Consider the following 27057-nt stretch of genomic DNA (forward strand, 5'->3'; position numbering starts at 1 on the left):
ACTTCATTTCCCATAAGGCCTTGCTTTGATGCGCCTGCGCTGTTTATGTTTTTCAGTCCATGTGTAGGCGAATCACGTGTAAAGAAACCGTTGATCGTCATGTGTCTGCTGTAGGAAAGCTCCGTGCTAGATTTTATTATTTGCCTCCAGTTGTCGCTGCACTTTGTTTTGACAGCTGCTTGCTTTCTTTTTTCGAACCAGTTCACCGAAGAATGAGCGAAAACGATGACATCGACGTCGACAGCGATGTATGTGGTTTAGTTTCCTCTAGAAGTAGCTAGCCAATTTGTTAGCCAACAGCAACTTTAACATGCCTGCCAACCTACGATATCTGATTGAGCTAGCTAGCTAGCTAGTTAGCTTGCTGGGTTTCATATTTATTACTAGATTTTAAGACGAATAGGAGGTGATCTTTTTTACAAGAAGTGTTTTTTCAGTAGCAACTGACTCGCTGGCTTGTAACATAAAGTCGAGCAGTGAGTCTGGTGAATATGTTCCGTGGTTTTACTGCGGTCAAGTGAGCTGTCTTTTGCGAAACCAGTTAAGCCAGCCGTCGTTTAGATCTGGTTGCTTATTTAATAGTGCAATTACGGTACAGGTGCTGTGAGCGGCCAAAAAGGACTTGGACAAACTTACGTGCACATATTATATTACACATCAATTAATGGAATACGTCTTCTTGAAAATGTGATAAAATCGGTATTTTACGTGTTGTTTACCTCCACTGTTATACGTAATGTAATGCATTGACACTTCCCTTAATGTTTTACAACGACAAGTAATGTTTATAGGTTTACTGTACATCCCAATAGATGTCTGCTCAGAATTCAAAGAAGATATAGAACATATATAATGTTGAGTCTCTTAGCTGTGCAGTTCTGGAGAGAACATAACATGCGAGAACATAACATTAGACGAAAGGTCACATCCAAACTGCTTATTAACTCAAAAGTTGAACTCTAATAAACAACTGTACATTAAAATACTATAATTCAACAGTTTAGGATATTCTCAGCAGATGAGGAAAGCAAATGTAGTATGATAATTGTTGTTGTTGATTATATTACTTCAAAGATAGTGAACGTTCCCCATGCCATTCAATACGTAACTACTTTTGAAGTGGATTTATATTTAAATGTAATTTTTTCCTCCCATACCGTTGAATTAGGGATGTGGAAATTGAGTGTTTATTGTAGTTAGCGTAACTTTCAAGGTTTTCAGCGAGTCTTTAAACGTCCATCATGGCCGCTCCAAGCAACCACGGCGTAACTGCATGAATACAGGCGCAACACACCCCAAACTGCGGTTGTGCGAGAAGAACCCCAGAGACAGTGTTGATGTTTTCGTGTGTTGTCGATTAGCAACATGCCAAGTTCACCTGTTCTGTTCCTGCACATATCTGGGCCTTTTTAAAATGTGTTTTCCTAATGCGAGAATTAAGCACTGCTGCATTATTTAAAGCTGCATTTGAAGCATACTTGCCAAATGCAACATAACACATACTGTACAATGTACATGCTGAGTTAAATGCCCCGTGGTTTACAAACAGCTGCTTTAAAATTGCATATAAAGGTGCCATAGGGTTTCAATTGAGTATGCATATGATTTTGTGTCAGATTCTCGATCTGGCCACATATTTCTCACAGCCATGGATTCCCCTCCCCCCTTTGATTAAGCTGTGATCTCCAGCTTGGGATCCTCTTAAAGCCACACTATACATAACATGCTGTTAAGCCCACGTTTATAGATTAATCCTTGATACGAATAAAGATATGGTTTTAGTGTTGCTCAGTGCAGAACTTACTGTAAGAGAGGTCATTTGATCACGTTATGTTTACACAATCATTGGCAGCGCTTATGAATGACATGCATGCAGCTACACATGTACATTTAAATATATATGGTGTTTCTTCCTAATAATATACATTTTATTGTATTTTACTTTTGAAAATTGTTCCTTACATTCAAGGTGCAAGATACACAAATACAAGATACACAAATCTATGCCAAGTTATAAAGCTATTGCCAAAAAAGCAAGCATTTTATGACTTTCTCTGGAAGATATTGCTCTTAAGGCTGCATTTACCTGCTTCTATTGGTTCTGTTCAGTCCTTTTGAAACAGCGGGGAGAAGGTAGACGTTGGAGTTAAAATCTAGTTCTCGTGAAGGACATTTGGTAGACAAAACTGACCTATGTATGCTGTTCCAACCTTTTAACAATGCCACATACAGTGGGGCAATAAAGTATTTAGTCAGCCACCAATTGTGCAAGTTCTCCCACTTAAAAAGATGAGAGAGGCCTGTAATTTTCATCCTAGGTATACCTCAACTATGAGAGACAAAATGAGAAAAAATAATCCAGAAAATCACATTGTAGGATTTTTAAAGACTTTATTTGCAAATTATGGTGGAAAATAAGTATTTGGTCAATAACAAAAGTTAATCTAAATACTTTGTTATATACCCTTTGTTGGCAATGACAGAGCTCAAACGTTTTCTGTAAGTCTTCACAAGGTTTTCACACACAGTTGCTGGTATTTTGGCCCATTCCTCCATGCAGATCTCCTCTAGAGCAGTGATGTTTTGGGGCTGTTGCTGGGCAACACGGACTTTCAACTCCCTCCAAAGATTTTCTATGGGGTTGAGATCTGGAGACTGGCTAGGCCACTCCAGGACCTTGAAATGCTTCTTACGAAGCCACTCCTTCGTTTTCCGGGCGGTGTGTTTGGGATCATTGTCATGCTGAAAGACCCAGCCACGTTTCATCTTCAATGCCCTTGCTGATGGAAGGAGGTTGTCACTAGGGCTGAACGATTAGTCGATTTTAAATCGAAATCGCGATTTGAAATGATGCGATTATCAAATCGCAAAGCCTGCGATTTTTTTTTCACATTATTATTATTATTTTTTCTTCTTGTGTGTCAGTCATCCACACCAATCAGAAGTGCTGTACTCCACATGTTCCAGCCATTGTTAACCACTCAGAAGTGGCCCATGATAATAGGTGATAGACAGATTGATCCAATCACCTGCCAAGAATTTTTGAAAGTGCCTGCCCTTTCCAAATGGCTTCCAATGGAGCTTTCCTCGATGGTTTGGTGAAACAAACCATCTGAGGCAGGTTAGTAATGCTCCATCACATGTTTTACATCTATTACAGGGTGAATCTTAAACTGAAGCTTGACTTTAAAGCAACCCAACGGAAGTTTCATGTAAGTTTAGTTCTTTCACTCGTAGCTCGGGCTGCGGGGGTGCTAGAGACGGGAGCATGTTGATACGACCTTCCTAGCCGGAGTTATGGCCGCATTTTACAATAAACTTACGTTGGGTCGCTTAAAAACAAATATCGCAATCGCAATATTTGTCAGAAAAATCGCAATTAGATTTTTTCCCAAAATCGTGCAGCCCTAGTTGTCACTCAAAATCTCACGATACATGGCCCCATTCATTCTTTCCTTTACACGGATCAGTCGTCCTGGTCCCTTTGCAGAAAAACAGCCCCAAAGCATGATGTTTCCACCCCCATGTTTCACAGTAGGTATGGTGTTCTTTGGATGCAACTCAGCATTCTTTCTCTTCCAAACACGTCTAGTTGAGTTTTTACCAAAAAGTTCTATTTTGGTTTCATCTGACCATATGACATTCTCCCAATCCTCTTCTGGATCATCTAAATGCTCTCTACGTCGTGTGTTACTGATGGTAGCCTTTGTTACTTTGGTCCCAGCTCTCTGCAGGTCATTGACTAGGTCCCCCCGTGTGGTTCTGGGATTTTTGCTCACCGTTCTTGTGATCATTTTGACCCCACAGGGTGAGATCTTGCGTGGAGCCCCAGATCGAGGGAGATTATCAGTGGTCTTGTATGTCTTCCATTTCCTAATAATTGCTCCCACAGTTGATTTCTTCACACCAAGCTGCTTACCTATTGCAGATTCAGTCTTCCCAGCCTGGTGCAGGTCTACAATTTTGTTTCTGGTGTCCTTTGACAGCTCTTTGGTCTTGGCCATAGTGGAGTTTGGAGTGTGACTGTTTGAGGTTGTGGACAGGTGTCTTTTATACTGATAACGAGTTCAAACAGGTGCCATTAATACAGTTAACAAGTGCAGGAAAGAGGAGGCTCTTAAAGAAGAAGTTACAGGTCTGTGAGAGCCAGAAATCTTGTTTGTTTGTAGGTGACCAAATACTTATTTTACTGAGGAATTTACCAATTCATTCATTAAAAATCCTGCAATGTGATTTCCTGGATTCTTTCCCCCCATTCTGTCTCGCATAGTTGAAGTGTACCTAGGATGAAAATTACAGGCCTCTCTCATCTTTTTAAGTGGGAGAACTTGCACAATTGGTGGCTGACTAAATACTTTTTTGCCCCACTGTATTTAGTTAACGTTCTGTAAACACATTCCCTCCCTGTGAACATTATGCTCACACCACAGGTCCCTGCTGTATGATGAGTGTAAGAACACATAACACGTTTTGTACCACTATTCATTCTGCTTGAGTCCAATTCAAAGCTGAAACATTTGTATATTGACATTTTTGAATAGCTCTGTCTTTCTTCTATGTCCAAACTCACATGGGAATGACTTCCTTGGTATTATCTTATGAGTTTTTGAGTATTTGAGCTGCGTTCTGAGTGTACACTTTGCCTCTCCATTTGTAGGCAGACAAGCGAGCCCATCACAACGCGCTGGAGCGCAAACGCAGGGACCACATTAAAGACAGCTTTTCTGGTTTACGAGATTCTGTGCCTGCATTACAAGGGGAGAAGGTGAGAGGAAAATATATGCATTTTCTCTACCAGAAAAGATGTTGAATCTGTTTTAAGGTAAGCTCTCTATCTCAGGGCACAGCAACCTAGTTCACATAAACAACTTTTAGATGTTCTTGTCAGTGTCACTATCAGTTTGTCTGCCTTAAGGCTAGCTAACTATTTACATAACCTGAACTGCATGTCCTAAGATATAGGAAAACAAACAGATGAGAAACTGTCAGGAGGGGGTGTGTTTTCTCTAGATTAACCACATTAGTCATATGATACTCTAGCAGTTAAATTATTTATAAATAAACATACAAAGCTACTTGTATGTTGTTAAATTATTTCTAACTGAATTATATTATACTTAAAGGATGACAGTCTGAAGAATGGGCAGTCGAAGTTGTCGATTATTAAATTAAAATTATTAACAAAATGATTATACTGTTTTTTTATTATACCGAACATAGTGAAATATGCCAGTTCTGATGTGTTAACGCTCAAAGCCTTGTTATGCACAGGTAGGGGCTATTTCATAACTGCCCCCACCTGACCCGTTATAAGAGCCAATCTGCACCGGCCAGGCCACAACAACATGTCTTAATCAAACACCAGAACCTGACCCTCAAACTGCCCCCCCCCCCTTTTTCAAATGCATCTGATACATACAGCTGCCTCTCTCGGATCTAGAACAGGGGTTCCCGAAGTGGGGGTCGCGAGATGATTACAAAAGAAAAATGGAAATTTACAAACATTTAATTATTTTTCTTAATAATAACGTGTGCATAGACATTTTTCAGGGGCGGACTTGCCATCTTTATAATTTCCCCGCAGCGAAGCTCCCCCCGTTGACAAAACACTAGCGCAGTGTTTCTCAAACTTTTTCATACCAAGGACCACTTAACCAATAAAAAAACACTCAAGGACCACCTAACTCCACAAATATCCAAAAACAATAGGCCTGCTTACCACTCCAACAGTACATAACGGCCTAATAATGACAGCTTAAACTTTTCTATATCGCCTCGTTCACACAATAAATCTAATAATAACTAATAAATATAAGGATTTAGTTCAAATGCGATTTAAAATTTTCTCAGGTTTTACACCTCTTATGAAATGTAGACTACATTTATTACGGAGTTTATGTCCGAGCCAACAGACTCACAGATCGTTGGCTACAGAGAGATATGCAAAATACACCGCATGTAGTACGACACAAACCTCCGCTGTGGATTTTCAAAACAAAATACAGTAAAACTATGGCCCAAGTTTAATGGTACATTCACACCTAATAGTCCGTTTTCTGGTGCCACCAGACGACAGTTTGTTACATTGTTTCATTTTTCAGAAGGTTCGGTTTGCGTTCACACTCAAACGGACTATAAAGTTTAAACACAAGTCATGTGCTCGGAAATGCTGTTCAACCATTGGTCAGACATTAAGGGGGTAAAAACGCAAATCCCGGCAATTTCTACCGGAGCCTCCGGCATGGAGCATCGGCAGGTTATTCTCATGCTACTGTTAGTCTGGAGATCAACAGACACTAGCGGCCCGCGTTTATGATTATATAATCAGACAACGTCAGTTAAAAAACATTATAACACGAGAGACGTTCTGAAGTAAGGAGGGACGTTTCACCGACGACAGGTGTTCTTACATTTATGTAGCTGACGGAGAATTTTTACTTTACACGACACTGTTCAACACTTCATTCTGCTTCACTCTTTAACTATCAACCGCGGATGTCTTGAAAGACTCTTTCGCTAAAGATTTTGAAGATATCCGCGTTCTTGTGACACATAAATACTACGCTTCCTATGTTTTGGTGCGGACTGCGTTCACACCAGCAATGAACCGCTCCAGAGTTCGCAAGCAAGTGCTCCGAGACCACCTACCGGTATTTTAGCGGACCAGAGTCCGGTTGTTTAGTTCACTTAAGAGGTCTCGGACTGTGTTCACACCGACCCAAATGAACCGCACCAAGCGGCTAAACGCACCAGGGTTCGACTCAACCGGACTATACAAAGCAGGTGTGAACGCACCCTAACTCTCTGAGGTCTAAGCCCTTTTTTCACATGTTATGGTCGCCTGGGCTTTTTTTGTAAAAATGCTATTAAAACATGAACCTTGGTGACCATCAGGCTGGCCTGCATGGTCTGCCTACAAAACAAAAATAAAAAAACGTTTATGCAGCCCCAACAACAGCCTCTGATCATCATAAGACTTCATGCAATGCTTCATTGGATGCATATATTAGATAGTAATCTCTATCTCAGGACAAACAGTAAATCAGGGGCTTATTTTAGAAAAGTGCTTGCCAGCAAAGCCACCTTTGTCAAATAAGCTCACACTAGTTTCCCCTTAATGATGAAATCTGAGATCTGAAATATTGCCTCACATGTCCTCAGTGTACTATTTATTACAGACTGAAGGCAGCAGCTCTATAACCTTTTAGCACCTAGCCCACCGTAACCAAGAGACATTTGTTGGTATAGTCCATTTTATCAGTAAATCATTATTAGCAGGTGCAGCAGACATTGGCATAATTCATTGTGCAGTTGGTATGGTGCTTTATCATGGAGGAAATGTGTGTATTTGTGCTAGGAAATATTCTGCAATATGTCATTGTTAGCACCAAAAGGTTGCTAACCCTTTGGAATGGTTATGTTTTTTTATCCTTATTAAAAAGTAATTGCAACTGGGGATGTCGATGTTTAAATACAAATGTTTTAAAAAAAAATTGGTGATTGGTTACAGATTATGTGTTTAAATTAACATTGCGAAAGAAATTTCAGCTCATCTAAACAGATATAGCGCGTCAAATTTAATTGATTCATGTAGCTCTGGAGTAAATGTAAAGTGCCTCTTCTATTTCACGTCATTTTGCCTTATTATTATTATTTTTTCTTTTAATCAACCGATACAAATATTTGTTAATGCGTGTTGGCTATCGAAAGCTAAATGAGCTGAACCTGCCATCCCCAGTTGCAACGTACATGTGTAACACTGATCACTGTATAACTGTTTTGGCACAATTAATTTTGTTCTGTTGAACAGACACTGCAGCTCTTTTCCCACGGCTCTTTTTCCCTCAAATTTTTGCTGACAGAGTTCTGTCAAACAGGCTTCCCGAGCACAGATTCTAGACAAAGCCACCGAGTACATCCAGTACATGAGGCGAAAAAACCATACCCACCAGCAAGACATCGATGACTTAAAGAAGCAGAATGCACTGTTAGAGCAGCAGGGTACGTGGACGAACGGTTTCGTTTGTGTATTTGTACGACAGTATTCGACTGGATCTAATGTGTCTTTCTGTCTCTGGTTACTGCAGTTCGGGCTCTGGAGAAGGCGAAGGGGAACACTCAGCTCCAGACGAACTACTCCTCTGACAGCAGCATGTACACCAACCGGAAAGGCAGCGCGGTGTCGGCCTTCGACGGCGGCTCTGACTCCAGCTCTGAATCAGAGCCGGACGAGCCTCCCAACAGAAAGAAGCTGCGTGTGGAGCCCAGCTAGACCCGGGTCATTTCCCGGTTCTCCAAACAGACTCTTTTTGCCCACCAGCCCCCACTCCTCTCACCTGTCCACACTGTCCTGCCTTCAAACGGCAGTCCAGGAGACAAGCTGGAGACTGTGTGAGAGCGGTGCTGTTATGTATAAAACGCTTCTACCTTCCTTTCCCTCCTGGCAAGCATCCTGTCACTCCGTTTCATGGCCCAGCAACAACTTTTAAATCCCAAAAGTGAGGCAGCTCTGCAGTTTTGAAGAACAATATGCTTTTTTTCAGACCACATGATAACCATTCATAAGCAAATGTGGAGACAACAAGGTATGAGGCTTAGGTAAAGCTACAGAAATTATAATACATTTGCTTTTGTTTTCTCTTTCGGTTGTTTTAGACAACCTCTGCAATCTGAGAGTGAGACTTTTCGACCTTTAATGGGTAATTAGGGATAGTTTACCTTTTTAATAATCAAACTTTTCCAGAAAAGAATGTGAAGCTGCTTTTGAAGAAAAAAAAAGTCTGTTTTACTAAGATAGGCCCTCCACTCAGTGTAGGTGGGTGAAGTCTTTGTCTTTAAAAGATGTTTGTGTAATTGAATGAATTCCTCTATTTATAGTAGTGCTTGGAAATTGATTTGTTACCCTCATGTCTGATCTCCCTTACATTTGGCTTGAGTTTTCCCAGAGAGCACAGGAGGATGAATGAGTTGACCTGCTGTTTCAATGAATTTCCCACAGGTTCAACTATTTATTTTCCTCTATTTTTATTAGTATCAGATCAAATATCAATATGAAAAAAAATCCCCTAATGGATACTGAATGTTACGCAAGGGCAGCGACCTTTATTTTTGTTAATGAAAGTCCATTTCAGTGTGTAGTATATAACACTGTATACTCTTTAATGGTGTCAGTTCTGCAAAGAAAAGCCTTCCCTTGAAATATTTGCCTGTGTTGGGAATGTTTATCTTTCTTTTCTTCCCTATACGCAGAGGTAACTTAGTGTGTACGTAATCAATATTTGTTTGTTCCATTCCATGGAAATTACAGGTATGTTGTACATACTGCCAACGGTTGTCTTGCAAGTTAAGGCATACCTTTATTATGAGACTATAAATAAAACTATTTTATCCTTTTGGGATGTATTTGTGCCTCAACATGTTTTTAATTGTCATTTATGATCTTATTAAGCTTACTTAATTGCTAAACACGTTTGGGGTTTAACTAATTTCCAATCCCAGTTTATAAAACATTCCTGTGTGTCTCGTCATATTTAACGTACTGATCATAGAATGGAAGCAATCAAAAAGGATAATTTACTGGACTATCAGAGGATATTAAATATTTCTAGAACACTATACTTTAATTGGGGTGTCAAGAAACAGATTTCTTAGTTTTTATATGCAGTTTCAGATTTTAAATTGACATTAGGAGCAACAGAACACTTGCGCCTGTATTCAGTCTACTACTGAAGACACAGCTAATATTCTTTGTAATATTTCATGTATTTTGGGGAATTACATGACATTGGATGTCACATAATTTATACTTTACACACAAAAGGTTTTGCTAAATTAATAACATTAACAACCAGGAAGAACAGATTTAATATTTTTGAGAAACGTTTTATGTTTGTTAGTGTAGAGGAACAATATAAACTGGACAATGCAATTCCTGAAGAAATTGCTAGTGGGAACGCTTTATGCTGAAAAGCTGACGCTAAACTGCTATGCTGAAATGTAATGTGTAAGAAGAAAGTGAATCATTTAGATTAAAATGAAATGTGTAAGAAGAAAGTGAATCATTTAGATTGCAATGAAATGTGTAAGAAGAAAGTGAAGAATTTAGATTGAAATGATACATGAACACAGGGGGCTTGAATGTGTGATGAGAGAAGAAAACAAAGTAAAAAGGCTTGGAAAAGCAGCAGAATATTTGAACTGCAAACTTTTGAACTAACTTGATGGTGAATGATCTGTCGCCATGCCAACGGCATTTGACGACATCCCATAATACGCTTAGATGCGTTGATAGCTGCATTGTTACCAAACCTGTGAAGTTTTGGGCCGTTTACAGCATTTGAACTGAAGTTGTGAGAAAACCGTGTTTCATGGTGAGCATTGTGTTGCCATGGCAACGGCATTTGAAGAAACCTCAAAACTGTCACGTAGATGTCTTCACGGCTGGACTGTTAGCACACATGTGAAGTTTGAGCACTTTTTGAACATTTTCATAGGAGTTATAGCGACATCATGTTTTATGGTGAGCAGGGGCGGACTGGCCATTGGGAATACCGGGAGTTTCCCCGGTGGGCCGGTGCTGTGTGTGGGCCGGAGGGCCAAAAAAAAAAAGTATTAAAAAAAAAAACCATCTTTTTTTTTTGCCTAAATCCTACCGGCCCACATTTGTAAGTGTTCCGGCCACTCCCTTTTTTTTTTTTGCTTACCTAAATCCTACCGGCCCACATTTGTAAGTGTTCCGGACCAGCCCAGCCCAGCCCAGTGGGGTGTGGCCCAGTGGGCTGGGCTGGGCCGGAACACTTACAAATGTGGGCCGGGGTTCAGGGGGAGTGGCTGTACGGCTGTACCCGTAGGATAGAAAAGGGGGGAAGTGACGTCTGACTCAGAGGTCGAGCGGCTGTGGAGAAGAACGTGTTGCCCACATTCTGTTAGCTAGCAGGTTTATTGTTTTGGGTGCAGTCACTTTTGCCTCCACTTGCTGTTCAAATAAATGTTGAAAGCAAAGGAAAACTGTTTACAGTTATATTTCATATGGGTGTTGAAAAAGAAGAAGAAGAAGAATTTGGAGGGATGAAACCCTCTTTAATGGTCACACATGCAGAGCACACAGCACACACAGTGAAATGTGTTCTCTGCTTTTAACCCATCCTAGTACCAGGAGTCTAGAGCAGTGGGCAGCTATTGTACAGCGCCCGGGGAGCAATGGGAGTGAGGGGGGAAGGGGGATGTCCGGTGCCTTTCTCAAGGGCACCACGGCAGGGCAGGAGTTGAACTGGGACCTCTCCAAGTAGAAGTCCACACTCCAAATGGAGTCCGGTCGGGGACTTGAACCGGCGACCCTACGGCTCACAGTCCAAGCCCCTACTGACTGCCATAGATTTAGTCCCTAATTTTGTTCTCAAAGTGCACCAGATTGATGCATTTAACTTCAACATTTAAAAAAAAATCTTCCCGGGGGCGCTTGCCCCCGGACCCCCCTAGAGGTGGTGAGGTCCACCACCTGCCCATACCCACTGTTAAATTGTCTCTCCCACATTGAGGATGCTTCCTTGGCCCATGTTTTATTCCATGTGTCAAGTCAAGCAAATTGGGTCAAAATGTTATTGTATCAATGATCTGTTAACATTAAAATCACTAAATATATGCTGTAACTATTTTGCTCTTGGCAACTCAAGGGCTCAGGTAATGTGATTACTATATGAATAATTGTCCAAAATAACATAAAATGCATAGGTTTTTTGTTAAGGACCATACTTTCGTCGCCGGTCGGCCGATACATGCCGCGCATTAAGTGGGCCTGTCTGTCAATTAATCCCCGGGCCACTTTTTCCCCCCAGTCCGCCCCTGATGGTGAGGGATGGGTTTCCATGGAAACGGCATATGGTGAGATCTCAGATTTGGCGTAGAGCTGTTGACGCATGGACCGTGTCGATTGGATTTGCAGCCACATCGTGTTTGATGGCGAGTGGTCTGTCGCCATGGCAACGACATTTGATGACACCCCATACTACGCTTAGATGCGTTGATGGCTGCATCGTTACCAAACCTGTGAAGTTCTGGGCTGTTTGGAGTATATTCACTGAAGTTATGAGAAAACCTTGTTTCAAGGCGAGCAATGTGTTGCCATGGCAACGGCATTTGAAGAAATCTTAAAACTGTCCCGTAGATGTCTTCACGGCTGGACTGTTAGCACACTGCTATCTGCTGCTCTGAGCATGTCCGTTGGAGTGATGACATCATTGAGCTAACGAGGTGCCTAGACTTCAAAGGCTTCATTGTTCTGAATGAGAGATGAACCTCTTACATGTGAACGTTTTGTGGAAGAACGATAACAGATATCTGTGAAATTTCAAAACGTGAAGCATGTCAAGGAAGTTGAGTATCTGAAGTGTAATTTTTGTGTACTTTTGGGTTAATAATGTGACCTTTTTGGCAGTTTAACTAAAGGTGTGCGGCTGCTGCAGTGAGGAAATATCTGCCTGAAATTACAATGGGCTTTAATGGAGACATGTTGAACGTTTTTGTCACTTCATGCCCTCAAGAGCCACTTTGTTTAATTATTTTTTGCTTAATTATTTATCATTTTTCAAGCTACGGGATGTTTTCCTACGTTTGTCATGAAAAATGATGTCTCAGGAATGTAGGGTTTGGGAATTATTGCAGTTTAAAAAAAAAAATATGAAGGCAAATTTCAAACGGTCCTCCACTCTAACTCTGACATCACGCACTCTGCCTTAACGAGCTGCGCAATGTTAAAGTTCAAATGTTAAAAATGTGATGAATTATGGGATGTATCTCTGGAATTATGAAAGTTATGAATGAGAAAAGTAATAGCCATCGATTCCCGACCGAGCTTAACGTTCTGATGTTTGAACGGAGTTTCTGCGATGTTCAATGCGGGAGAAGAAGCGCGGCAAAATAAGTCGGCGGAATAATAAACTTTTCGTGCGTAGAAGAACAGTTAGTTGGAATGCTGTTAACAGCATTCCCACTAAAAAAGAGAATGTGAAAATACAACAAAAACACTTACAAAGTAGAAAAAGGCTTTTGTCTGATGTATAATTGTTCTGGGTGGGTGGGGGGGGGGGGGGGGGGGGGGAGAGACGTGTGTATTAGGTCTCATTACCTACGTGTTCCTAATACCTGTCAACAACTCTGTATATACTTTATAGTTCAAATATAGATTAGCTCATTGATGTCTCCTAGGACCTAGTTGACAGGCGGCTTCTTTAGGGATACAGGTAATATGCTGCCTTCAGGAGCCGTAGGAAATAATGCGTAATGTCATGCGTTTTTTACGCAATGTTGAGAATGTGGACGAGAAGTTCGAAGACCTAAACAAAAGAAGCTAATCTTATGTATTACAACTGTGGAGCTAATCCCTTTTATATATAAATTAAAAAGAAATATAAGTCTATGTTTAATCCACGTTTTTTCTTTTTTATTCTACGTTTTTCCACCCATAGTTTTAAACCAAGCCTATTCGCTAAACTACAATGTTCTATATTACAAAGCAACCGGCTTCTTTAAAATTAGATGAGTTGTGAGTTCTCACTGTCGTTAAGAAATTGGTATTTTCCGAGTGTCCCTGAAGGCAGCAGGCAGCCACAGTGCACTGCACACAGCTCGATGGAGGAGTCATGCTTTCTTTTGTTTTAGTTTTATGTCATGGCTAAACAGTACGATGTCTTGTTCAGGCTGCTCATGCTCGGGGACTCGGGGGTCGGGAAGACGTGCATGTTGCGCAGGTTCACGGAGAGTGAATTTGATCCGTCACATATTTCCACCATCGGTAAGAACATCCAACAAGTTTTTCAATCGCCCTTGTTTCTAAACTCATCATATGGGTTCGCATTAACAGCAGGTTAAAACCGGATAAAATGTAACAGAATGAATGGCTGCAATTTGTAACAATAAGCTGTCATTTCCCCTTTTATTTAAAAGTGTTTAAACAGGCCTAATTAGCTAGTGGTATAAGTAACACGTGCCTCTGGTCATACTAGCCCTTTAACTGGATGAAACAAACTGTCAGTGCTATGAAGGCTCCATTAACAGTCATAACATATTTACATTTTGTAACCGATATATGCCCCGAAAGAAAGATACTGAAGGGTGCAGGAGAGGCTTAAAAAAGCTGTTATGGGACAAAAACAATAGAAAGGAATTTCCACAGGAAAAGAACACTCTCTGCCCTCAAAGTGTTTGATATTATATCCTGTTTTGTATTCAGAAAATGACACTTGTACACTGATAAGCCCACTAGTGCTTCATACCACTGATGCCTTTTTCATCATGTGTGATAAACTAATGACATGAAGAATAATGTTTGGGGTGTTTCATAGGAAAAGTGAAAACTGTTTCCATTAAAGAAAAACAAGTATTTTACTCTACTTTGTAGGCTTTTAGTTTGTCGCAAGAGAAAGTGGTGTGTGTGGAGTGAATTCAGGGTGAGAGGTTTGTGAACTGCACGCTGGAGAGCTGGGTCACATGGGATTATACCCAGACATTTGAAAGTAGCCTATGGCACATGAAATCTCCTTAGACTCATGATGTCGTGATTATCAGTAAACATTAGTCTCCCTCATCTGTTCCCCTATTTCTCTTAAGCATCAGTCTGTGGGAACACAGGACACACAGGTTGAAAAGACCTGTTGCATTCACGGCTTTGCTGTTACATAAGCACACACAAGTAAAGCAGCAATGGAACTGTGTTAATCACAAGCTTGTGTCAGCATTTCAAATCTTTGTTTCAGGAAATGAATCTGCACACTTTCCTGGCTCACTGTCTGGGACACAAGAATAAAACAGCCGTTGTCAAAGTGCTTTTCTTAATATGACACGTCTGCTGTAGATTAACAGTTTAAAAAAAAAAAAGCCAAATATTTGTTTACGCTTCTTTACTGAAAGGCTTTCCTGCTTTACTTTGTTTAGTGGGACAGTTGACTGTAAACTTCTGGGATTTGGATGACAAAACATGCTGACACTCTTCTTTTAGTGTCTAGTAATTAAATTGTCACAACCTATTTTAGTTGCTTCTGGTTAGTTGGTTTGTATGTTACTGATTGTGTTAAATGGGCAAATCATATTGTCTTATATTGATAGCAGGCTCCTAAATTAAACTGTCCAATGTCATATTGTGTTTCTGTGGCCTGAAAATGGAAATCAATATTTTTATAGAATGGAATCTGTATAAAACTTAACAATAATTAATTTAAAGGTCACCTATTATTCAAAATCCACTTTTTCATGTCTTTTATAAATCTGTGTTAAGAGATTCTGAAAGTTTGTGATGCCGTAATGTTTTTTTAGCTTGTGTAACCATTAGCCAATAACCGTCTAAGGCAGTGGTTCTCAAACTTTTTCTGTCAGGCCCCCCCCTTTGGAGAAAAAAAAAAGTCGGGCCCCCCAAATAGTCAATGAGCCAAGTTAACATTTATTAAAATACATCAATCTGAACGTGAGCATTCCTTTGCTAGAACAGTGATTATAAAAAAATGCTCCATAAGTCTGTTTGGTCAAATTTACAACGATCTCCGGTACCGGTGCGCTCTCTCTCGCTCGCGGACGAACACAAAATGGCTCGTTCCACATATACACAGAGCAGAGCTTGTATTAAACAGAGAGACCCAGACGTACCTGTACCATATCATATTATTTTCGAATCAATAATTTTTCAAATTATGATTTATTAATTTTTTTTAATCGTTTTTTAATAAAAAAGAAATTTCCTCCTGGTCTCTCGCTGTCATGCCTCTGCGCCCCCCAGGGGGGGAGTGCCCTCCACTTTGAGAAACACTGGTCTAAGGGAACACCCGTCCACCTTATCACCTGACTCTCCTCCTAGAGCACCATTGTGTTTTTTTTTTTAACCAATCATCTCTCAGAGGGGCGTTGGGAGTGGCTCCTTATTTCCATCTAAAGTAAAAGACAGAGGCCATTTCTCAATCGCGAGGATACTGGCTTGGTAGTCGCATACTTCCAAGTCACTTCCTTCAGAAACGAAGCAAGTATATTTCCAAGCCACGGCTTCGGAAAACAAAGAAGAATGGAACAGGCTAACAAGTGTGCCACTTTCTCTAACGGTTTCAACATAAACTGTACCGAAAATAAATACCTCATGTCTATCTAATTATGAACTTGCTTTACTTTCACGGAACACATTTTTGGTGATAACAAATGCAACAAAGTAACATATTTACCAACACATGTTCTACGCCACTACATACTTACATTTAAATGTGTGCTGCGTCGGTTCAGCCCTTCTCCGCAAGGGTTTTTGAAATTGGTCCGTGCGCAAAGCATTGTGGGGATTTGAAGGATGCGAAGTCTACCCATGTGCAGCCTCGAAATGTCAAACAAACCAAGGACGCGGCCTCGGTGGAATTCCAAGTATGCTGGAGATTGGAACAGTCCTTCGGCGGCACTCCATGACGTAGTATCCTTGAAATATTGGCTTGGAAGCCAGTTTCCTCTCGATTGAGAAACGGCCACAGAATCAGCACTTTTGAAACAGGGCTGAAACAGAGGGGTTTATGGGATGATGCAATGATCTGTTTGGTGTTTCGAGCCAAACACTTCAGAGACATGTTTTGTATATATCTGAGACCTACAGTATATTGATGAAAAAGAGTATAATCGAGGACCTTTAAGACGATAACACATTATACTGTCTGACTTTCTGTCACATTTCTTACCTTTCTTGTCCTGTTACCCGGCAGAAAAAAAGCACATTCGTGGTTATCATCAGTTTCAAGCCCCTTGTAAAGACAAAATGATTTAAAAGCTGTCACTCTGCAGTGCTCGAGAAACTAGGATAATAGTGTTTCTGAGCCACACTCATTAAGTGCTCACAAACGCCCATTTAAAATAGCACAAAGCAGGATTTCTCACCAGTCTTTTACCTTTGCTAAAGTGATTCAAATTTGATCACAACTTGCTTCTGTTATGTGCTGTTGATTGCATTTGTGTGTGACATAAAACATAACTTCCCTCTTTTTGTTGTAGGGGTCGATTTTAAAATGAAAACACTAGAACTAGATGGAATCAGGGTGAGAGTACAGATATGGTAAGTCATCCAATGCATTGACACACCGTGCGTATTGTGCGATCTTCTCCTGATTTCGTTTTTCTCTCGGGTACAGGGACACAGCGGGACAGGAGCGTTATCAGACCATCACCAAGCAGTACTACAGGCGAGCACAGGTGATCCCTCCACATGAACAAGTTACCTCCATGCCTTACTGTGGCGTTCATTGTTTAATCTGTCTTCATTCATTTCTCTCCAGGGTATCGTCTTTGTTTACGACATCACCAGCGATTCATCCTTTCAGCACCTCATGAAGTGGGCAGGTGATGTGGATGAGGTAAGGAAATAAGTACTCTTGGTGCTCTGCTGATGCTCGCTGCACACCAAGTGGCTTAGTGTGAGTGACAGGATGATGAAGTCCCTTATCTCTGTGCTATCTGTCCTTTCTGTCTCGTTGTTGTTTTGCAGTTTGCCCCAGACAAGGTACAGAGGGTCCTGATTGGAAACAAGTCTGATGAGGAGCTCAGTAGGCAGGTGACCAAGGATCAAGGAAACAAGGTTTGATTGGGAATGTGTCTATTGATTGAATCTTTTGAATATTACTTACTTAATAAACAATCATGAAACATATAGAATGTTTAAGGTACTCAAAATCCTCTAATGTTCGTTTACAGTGTTTTGCTATATATAAGTATTTAACCTCTAGCCCCAGAGCTTCTTACCTGATGAATAATAAAAAACACCATTCTCACCATATCACATTATACATCTAAATTTGGACAATCAGTTATTTATTTTTAACTACACCGTAGATTTTTCTATTAGATCTAAGTTAAATGGCATCAAATAAAATACAATTAAATTATCAGTGACCAGGATTAAATAATATGCAGATATTTCTAAAGCCAGCTAAAACAGTTTTTTATTTTTGCAATTATTTCAAACTATGGTACAGGAATTCTTTATTAACGTAGCTTTCATTACCACTTCAATAACATGTGAGTTTTTATTTAATTTAGATTATTATTAAGTGGAGGCAGCCCATCAGCTAATTTGTATGAAGTCCTCATTAACAATATATTGATTGGCCAGTAATACCCACTAACATAATGGTCCTCTTACCAGGTGCTTAATTTAATTGCCTATAAAATGACCTTTTGTTGTATTTATTTCTAACCATATCCACCTGGGTGTTGAAGCTAGCAGACACCTATGGGATGGAGTTCTTTGAGACCAGCGCCTCCACCAGCAGCAACATCAGTGAGGTAGGACACTGAGTGAGGAAACTGTCAGTGTCTGTGCACAAATACTTCGGTGGAATCCCCTGCATTACTCTTTTTGAATATCTCGTGTTTTTATTTTTCACTTCCTCCTTCCTTCAGGCCTTCACTCGTTTGACAGAGCTGGTGCTGCAGGCTCACCACAGAGATGTGGACAACTTGTTAGGAGCTCTGGATGATTATCTGGATAATCATGCTTTGGAAGAAGAGAACGAAAGTGAAGGCACTGACATCAACACTCATAGGACCTGCGCCTGTTAGGAAGAGGGCCATTACTGTAGCATGGCTCATAGCTAAAGACATTTGTTCCTCATGACTGAGACATGACTCGGCCCTTCTTCATAGATACTGTAACCTGTGTGTCAAGAGGGAGCTCAATTGGTTTCACTTTTCATATGTTGGCAGCAGCAACCAGCAGAGGGCGCTTTCTGTTGCATTATCACTATGCCCAACAGCCAGTGAAGAGTAAATACAGGACATATATGTAGCTCTGTATCCAGCTAAAACTATCAATGCACAAGCTCTATTCCTTCTGGTGCACTATTCACTTGCATCTACAACTGAATGGGTAATGTGTTTATTTAAGAAATTAGTTTGTTAAGTTGCAAAGAGTCTACATGCTCACACAAGGTAGCCAGAGGACACCGTTTAATTATTTACACCTCGAAACTCAAACCAAGCAGAGTGGATTATTTTACATGATAGACTTATTTCCCTCAGGGAAGACAGTGCCATGTTTACTGACCTATTTGAGTGCAGTGCATGTTTGTTTAAATATTTTTTGGGGTCTGCTTTGGTGCCACAGATATGTCATGTCACCATTGTTAGACTTGAAACTCCACTCATGTTGCAAACAAAAACCTATCTAAGTTAATAAATTAAAACTGCCATATTTAACACGAGTTGATTGGGTACCTGAGTCTTGCTGAGTCACTACATTTTGGATTGAGAGGGAAGTTAGGTCCTTGGAGAGAAGTTCATACATTTTTCATCAACTGCTGTAAAAAACATTTTTGATGATTGAGAAAATTGATACAAGTCAGAGATACCTTGAAGCCTAATACATGTTTTTTTCCCCATTTCTGTCAATAACCAGCTAAGGATAATAATAACATTTAAAAAAAGCCTATGATTAACAGCACATTTGGTTCATTCTAAAATGGAAACATGTTTCAAAGTTTATCCAAAATACAATAACGCACATTATTTTAAATCATGCAAAATCTTCTTCATGGACTGATGTTTACAATCACTGACATCCGTCTATGTAAAACGTGTCAGGGTATTGTATTTCAGCTGTAGATCAGTTTCCTGCAGAGCCATTTGACACCCATGAAAGGCAGCTTTCTGTACCAGCTGAGTCAGGTGACCAAGCAGTTTGGATGCAGTCACACGTTGAGGTCCCATCTGCCTCAGTGAGGAAGCACAGGAGTCGAGATGACGTTCATCGCCAAAACTTTCTACGACCTGAAGGCCACCACGGTGGAGGGGGACTCGGTGGACTTCAACGTCTTCCGGGGCCGGGTGGTCCTGATAGAGAATGTGGCCTCGCTCTGAGGCACCACCACCCGGGACTACAGCGAGCTCAGCCAGCTTCAGAGCAAGTACCCCCATCGGCTGGTGGTCCTGGGTTTCCCCTGCAACCAGTTTGGATATCAGGTCAGTTGAGCAGCATGGTTTGATTGACCCTGCAATATTTGGTCTTTGTATACTGGTTGGCCATAAAGCTCATAAAAAAAGGCTTTATATACAGATGATGTTTCATTATTCATGTGGAACCTGTCATAGGCCTATCAGTAAACTTGTAAAAAACTAACAATAAAAACACCCTATATCAGTGCCTCTTCTGGGTTTATATTCTTTTTTTAAAAATGGCTTTAAACATGAATTTCACAAAATGTAAAAAGTCATTTTTATATTTTTTGTAATTAATAAAAACGGAATCTTTAAATGTTTAAAGTAAAACAAAAATTACATTCTTTACCCAATTTGAATGATTTCAATTATATTCACCATTAAAGTAATTACAACATTATTGCATAGCTTGAAAACTGTAGCTCATATTTTAGTCTCACATTCTTATTGTTTGCTATTGTATAATCCAGTTCATTCCTGTTATCATCCACATTTAGATGCAAACTACGACCAAGATGTCCTTAACAGTATGGATATGGATAATATGACAATACCTAAATGAACACTTGTGTTTTGCAGGAGAACTGCAGCAATGGTGAGATCATGAATTCCCTGCAGCATGTGCGTCCGGGCGGCGGCTTTCAGCCCAACTTTACCATCTTTGAGAAGTGTGATGTCAATGGGACCAACACACATCCGGTTTTTGCCTATCTTAAAGACAAGCTCCCCTATCCCGATGACGACCCCATCTCTCTCATGAAGGACCCCAAATTTCTGGTTTGGAGTCCCATCAGCAGGACGGACGTCTCTTGGAACTTTGAGAAATTTCTCATCGGGCCAGAGGGAGAGCCCTTCAAAAGATACAGCAAAACATTCCCCACCATCGACATAGAGCCTGACATCCACAGACTGCTAAGATTAACCAAAACCTAAGAATAGCACCCACCTCTTAATGACTTCTCATCCATCACATTCAATGCTGATATGCTGAGCTCTACACTGTTAAGCCTTATTAAATGATGGTGATGTTCTGAAAATCCATGGGAATATTACCTGAGGCCTTGTAAGTGCTTAAGAGTAGTGGACGAATCAATTCTACATATGTAGATGAATGTTTTAGTACATGTGGGTGAGAAAGGAATGATATAGCCAGGTATTTTATTAGGCATGTCCTATTGTGTCTTGTCCTAGCCTAACCAGCAGATGGTGCTACTGGTTCGATTTGACAAATAGATAACTTCAGTCATGCTTTTATGAATTAACATTCACTACACACACACATACACTCACACATTGTTTGCACTGGAATAAAGTCATTACAAACCTATATCCTCTCTCACTGATGTCTTTTTTTAATTGGACCATATAACCGGTGAGGCACCTGCTGAAGGCATGTGCCTCAAATGCTCTGACAAAAATAGATGTTTTCAGCTCTGTGTGGGCATATTAATGAGGCATGGAATACAGTGGGAAGGATGTGGAACTATATGATGCACGGTGTCAAAAGAAATCATAGGCCTGCATAAAGCACCCTCTAGCCTGCTGATTCCTTCTTTATTTGTTGAAATCTTCTTTCTCCACCAATTCACTCGATGATGCAAGCTAGATTTGCTGACACCAGTAGCGTACACAGCTGCAGGAATGCTTTACACTTTACAGTGACACTAAAAGACAAGAGTCCTAAATCATGCAACTAGAAAAGCATCAGCCTTGCCACGTTGTAAGCTCTTATCCAGCTTAATTTCCTATGCACAGTGAGCATTGTTTGCAAGGTCTGCAGATTAGCTGTGGATGTTCTGCACATCCGCTCACATCCACATCAGCTGATGATTTCAGAGCTACAGGCTACACAGGCTCGGCTCTGCTCTAATGTGGCAGGTTGCTTCAGGGACAAATGTGAAACACTCAGTCACCTGACAATTTTTGCAAATAGCCTGTCTCACTGTCTTTGCATATCACATTTAAATATTTGTGTTGTTGTGATACATGGGCACATTTGATTAATATATATCCCACAGGCCTCCTGGTCCTCGGCTGACAGTCAGGTAAGTAATGTTGGCTATTAGAGGCAGCAAATATTGAAGGAGGAATACCAGGGCCAGGGCCTTTCCTCCTGCACTGCTGCCCTGCACACACAGCTTGCAGAATAATACCACCAAAGATCGTTATGACATATCGATGCATCACTAGTAAAAGTCTTGAAAATTGAGTGTCATTAAACTAATATAGTTGAACAATCTTACCATTATGTCACATGTGTCCAATGTTACATATATTCCAACGTATTCTCTATACCTATCATTTGGATGCAATTGTGTTTTCAAATAACCCGTCATGCAACTGCAGCAACCTCATCTAAGACAGTTTAATGGCTTTTTAAATGAATGATTGATCATTTACAGCCATACTGTAGGTCAAAGTTTGCTGGTTCCCAATTAACAATATACTTTTTTTTTTAAACCATGAGGCCATTAACCCGTTTAAAGTGGTTCCTCCACCGGAGATCCTAGTGTGTGTGGTTATATTTCATTTTTGTCAGTGGAAAGATCCAAAATGGGGCAAATAAAGCACATACACGTTGCTCAAATTTGACCATACTTAATAAAATATATGTTGTAACTGGACCAAGAGAGAACATTATCAACTTTTGGAGTAAAAACTGGATTAACCTCGCTTGCAAAGTTTAACTCAGAGTGAGAGCTCTCCATTAACCTCTTCTTTGTCTGAGCACTACAGGTGAGCACTGTTGCCACGGAAACGTTTGCTTTCCCCACCAAGCCTTCTCGCGAGACTCGGGGGCAGAGAGCGAAGGAGAGAGAGAGAGAGGGGGGAGAGAGGGAGGCTGCCTGAATGATCTCATCCTTCCAGCAGCTGCATAGCGCAGCGAGGCAAACCCTTAACTTTCTATCAAACTTCCAAGTTGCCTTTCGGAGGGCGACACCGGCGCGAACACGTTTCCCGTGAAGGTAAGGAGGAGCGCTGCGCAGTTTGTGAGTCGGGCTTAGAGGACCTTGTTAGAAACAAAAGGAGGAAAACCCCGCTTCGTGTTGTGTGACATGCAAAAGCTTGAGGCAGAAAAGGTGAGTCGGGAACGTGGTGCTAGCTTTATAGGGTGCTAGTTGTGTTAATGGTACATGGTTCTCTCTCACACTCAACATCTGTCGGCTCTCTCTGGACAAAGCACATCGTTGTACTGTGTGGAGATGCAGTGTGGAGCCAGTGCGAAATCAGTGCCAGGGGTTTTCATTAAACTAAAGCATTAAAGTGGACTCGGGAAGAAACGTCTCTATCACTGGGGCTGTCAACATATGTATCTGCGGTGTCGTTGCATGTCAAGGGCATTGTTCCCGCTGCTTTAGGGGAGACGATTTACAGGTGGCATCGTGAACACTACATAGCATTTCTCCTTGAGTAACTGTCACCACCCCTGCTACCCCATTTTTCAGCATGGTGTACCCTGTGTTTTTGCCATATGAGGGGGGGGGGTGGGGGTTTCAGGCAGGTGATTTCCTGCTTCATCTGCCTGGCAATAAGAGCTCTGATTTGTTTACAGCATTGCTTGGTACATTATGTTGTGGAATAGACTAGGCAGATCTGATTGCATAGGTAGTCAATATACCGTGTTAATGTTAGATATGTACAACATGGGGTCCACTAGTCATGGTCCCCCATGGCCATTTGATCAGATGATACCAAATCTAACCCCCTTTTTCCTGATTAAGTAATGTATTATGTCATATATACACAACCATGCTTTTTGGTTTCATCATGGTATAAAAGTGATGGTATAGATAGATAATACAGGTCATGGCAACATTACAAATTAGGAAACACTTGGCAATGCAGGGCAACAACACAAACAGAGAGGTTTGTTTAAATAGTCACAATCAGTGAAGTGTGCCAACCTTTCAAAGTTCAGACATATGCTGTACTGTGTTCAAGACGAGCATACATATCAGCTGTATGAAACCAGTTACAAAGATGCAGGGAGACATTGAGAACCAGTGGCTTCAGTGTCTGCTCCAGTAGCTTCTTGGAGTTGGAAAACTTGGCATGAGTCAGGTGAAAAAAGGAAGCTTTTGGAGTTTAGCTTTTGGCAAGGATTGAGGATTTTTAGCATTCTTAATAGGCTTAGCTGACCTGCGGTGGGCATGACTGATCATACACTCTACCGCAATTTTGACCAGGGAGTCTCTAATCTCAGCTTTGTACCGTCTAAATCGTAGCTATTATTCACACTGGACTGCTTCTTGCTCTCTCTGATGGGATTTCTTGTAGCAAAAATAATCTAATGCAAAAGCAGCAGCTTTATATCACTCTTGGGGAAAGCAGGCATGCTCTGTTTTAATCTTCCTCTATGGGCCTACAAGTCTGGGTTTTATACTGCTGACAAAAATACCATTCAAGGTTAAGATAAGACATGACTGTGTGGGCTTTAATAAAAATGATTTAGAGAGACTACTTTGCTGCAAGAGGCCAATATAAGTAAAAGCCAGTTGACAAGATAAGTCATTTTTTGTGCTTGCTCTCATCAAAATGCATCTACATGATAACTCACAACGTGATAGTTCCATGAGAGAAAAGCTTTAGCTTCCCTTGATTCTTATTAGCTTATATTCCTCCCCCTGGTTTATACTAAAGGACACTGTTTCTATTTTAACTTTGTGCATCATACTTCTCACACAACAATTCCAATTGTTATTATTTCTTGTAGAGTCTTTCTAACGTGCACAGAGGGATGCTTCCTGTTGCTAAGTTCAGCTCATGTTTCTATTGTCTCTTGTGCATTGGCTCGAAGGGAATAGCGCGAGCAAAGATAAAAGACAACAACAAGAGGAGCTTTGTGCCGCTTTATAATTTCCCACACTGGAATGTGTGGGCTGCAATTATGCTAAGTGGCCATCACGAAATGCTTATAATAACGGCTAACATTTTATAATGCATTTAATAACAAGATTATTGTTATGATTGATTCTCAAATTCAAAGTTCATTATTCTTCATTGGTTTAAAGAACGTAATGTATGAAGTAGATTTAGACCATAGTCTTTCACAGTGATGTGCTGCTTCTTGGTAACACTTTTTAAGTTTTAAGGATGCATTATTTGTCAAAATATTGGATGTAGCCGCACCCCTGTCCTGGTGACACACTAGACAACAAACTAAACAGACCCTCGGATGTGACCCTGGATGATCTGGTGCACCAGCGTGGCCAATGTCGGCTACAAGGCCAATTTCCTAATGCTTGTTTGTTCTGTGACAGACACCAGAGTGAGTAATATCTTCACGAGTTCTGACACAACCTTCAATAATCGCTTGAAATATATTCTTAGGAGAGAAAAAGCAGAAGGGTTGTCAGTTTCAACATGAGTGATGTGTCTGGCCGGTATTACTCAGCCTATAGTCAGAAATCAAATGACTTGATAGTAATATGGCCTCCAGCGTTTTTTCCGTATGAGTGTCTTTTCACTGGCGACTGAGGGGGTTGATGGGTTTGATCGTAATGAGGTGTGACTACGGGTCTGCGTTTCCTGCTTGCTAAACTGTTGGAATGCTCTCTCTTTGTCTGGATCGGACCGTCCGCTGTATTCCAGCCAATGGATGAGAGCAGAGGGCTCGGAAGTTACAATAGTGATGATGTAATCCCTTTTCAGCACACTGTCACAGAGTAAATGCATGCAGACAAAAGAAAATTCCCCCTCTTTTTCACCCCACCTGCCACAAAGTTCGGGGAATTTTTACATCGCCGAAATATGCACGGCAGCTCGGACACTGTAATTATCCATGCCGGGGATTATGGGGGCTCCTGAGGGAGTTCAGTTGTGAAACAGGTGTAAAGTGTTGCTATTAACTCTGTCTCGACTTTACCTGATTGATGATTGGGTCTCCATCAAGTGGTCTGTTATTTCTACACTCGGGAACTAAAGCAAACTCTTTGTGACTCGATCCCGTCCCGCTGCTTCCAATTCTCAGCCCAAAACCAAAACCCACAGTCATGCAGACATCAGACACTGTGTAATTCTCCTTTTCTGCTCCAATCAAACCTTAAACATACCCAAAATAGTCAGACATGGCGTAGAGATCAGAAGATGGAGAAGACATTTTTTTAAGTTTGACAAACAAGAAAAACTTTCCATAAGGACATGTGGAATTCTAATGATGTCGATATGATGCCACAGGCTATCCCCACTGCCACACGGAGATGACGTGTGCGGCGTTGTCTGGACATGTCTGCACTGTTGCTACACTGTCTTTGTGCACACTCTCCCAGGAACATATTACTGAACTCTGCTCGGAGAAGAATCAAAACATCCAGCAGAGTTTCAGGCCCGTGCCCCATGCAGAGTCTATGTGGGCAGCAGCGTTGGAAAATAATTCCACATTGAAAAACCACAGAGGTTTTGCTGTTGTCCCTCCTGTGGACAGAAATCTGAGAAGCAGGCAGGAATGCGCGAGGGCTTGGTCATGGCTGAGCTCAAAACAGATCTCAATGCATAGACAGGCCTGTTCTCATTCCTGTGCATGCTTATAAGTGTTTTTGTTACTTTGAGGAACCCCTTCAGCGAGCGATGTGTAGCAAAACAAGGAACTCAAAAAATCCCTCCTCATATTGCTCCAAAATTCCACATCCTTTGCTTTGGACTCAGGGAGTCCATTTCCACCATGCGAGTTCCTGCTTTCTCTTAGTAAAGCCAGGAGGGAATAATGAAACCACTGTGAAGCAAAGGCCTCACTATGACTTTGACTTTTTAAACAAATAGAAGTTTAAAAATGTCACTATTCATACAGCTTGCCCATGCATCTCTGTATTATTACCCCAGCCTTTCAAGAAAAAAGGTCCATATTAATGTTGATATGATTAGGCTATACAGTGTATAACGGAACATTGTCTGATGAATTACGCCATAGTCTTTTTTCCCTTGTTGCTCCAGGTGCAAAGGGCAGATAGGGCTGGCTAATAACAAACATGGCTGCTTTCCCAGTCTTTCCTCTTTCTCTGCCTGTTTCCTGTGTGGATCATTGATGTATTCCTGGATACCCTAGTGTCTACAGCTCTGCTACATTAGAAACATATTCAAAACTGAAAGCTGTCGTGTTAATATAAAGGCCGGAATGTATTT

General features: G+C 40.9%; 4 protein-coding genes across 9 annotated transcripts in view; all 4 read left to right on the forward strand.

Annotated features, from left to right (window-relative positions):
* The first annotated feature begins 58 nt into the window (after positions 1-58).
* On the forward strand, positions 59-9402 carry LOC307046266 (protein max-like). Its single transcript, XM_079692623.1, has 4 exons — positions 59-248; positions 4658-4765; positions 7863-8001; positions 8088-9402. The coding sequence occupies exons 1-4, from the start codon at positions 60-62 to the stop codon at positions 8270-8272; spliced, it is 621 nt and encodes a 206-aa protein (XP_079548749.1). The 5' UTR covers position 59; the 3' UTR covers positions 8273-9402.
* Positions 9403-13590: 4188 nt separating this feature from the next.
* LOC307046265 (ras-related protein Rab-15-like) lies at positions 13591-19200 on the forward strand. The gene is made up of 7 exons (XM_079692622.1): positions 13591-13789; positions 17002-17062; positions 17139-17199; positions 17283-17360; positions 17492-17581; positions 18223-18288; positions 18406-19200. The coding sequence occupies exons 1-7, from the start codon at positions 13666-13668 to the stop codon at positions 18562-18564; spliced, it is 639 nt and encodes a 212-aa protein (XP_079548748.1). The 5' UTR covers positions 13591-13665; the 3' UTR covers positions 18565-19200.
* Positions 19201-19323: 123 nt separating this feature from the next.
* On the forward strand, positions 19324-21265 carry gpx2 (glutathione peroxidase 2). The gene is made up of 2 exons (XM_079692624.1): positions 19324-19962; positions 20518-21265. Exons 1-2 carry the CDS (start codon positions 19741-19743, stop codon positions 20869-20871), a joined length of 576 nt encoding a protein of 191 aa, XP_079548750.1. The 5' UTR covers positions 19324-19740; the 3' UTR covers positions 20872-21265.
* A 1485-nt stretch (positions 21266-22750) lies between these two features.
* Positions 22751-27057, forward strand: part of LOC307046253 (signal-induced proliferation-associated 1-like protein 1) — a 37655-nt gene continuing 33348 nt past the window's right edge. For 4 of the 6 annotated variants that reach the window (XR_013810120.1, XM_079692579.1, XM_079692582.1 and 1 more), the window contains exon 1: positions 22781-23018. The gene's annotated coding sequence lies outside the window, so the exon portion shown is untranslated. Of the gene's footprint in view, positions 23019-27057 lie in introns of all 6 variants that reach the window. The other 2 variants (XM_079692580.1, XM_079692581.1) reach the window with 2 other exon arrangements.

The sequence above is a fragment of the Notothenia rossii genome (genome assembly GCF_949606895.1).
Source record: "Notothenia rossii genome assembly, chromosome: 7".
NCBI lineage: Eukaryota > Metazoa > Chordata > Actinopteri > Perciformes > Nototheniidae > Notothenia > Notothenia rossii.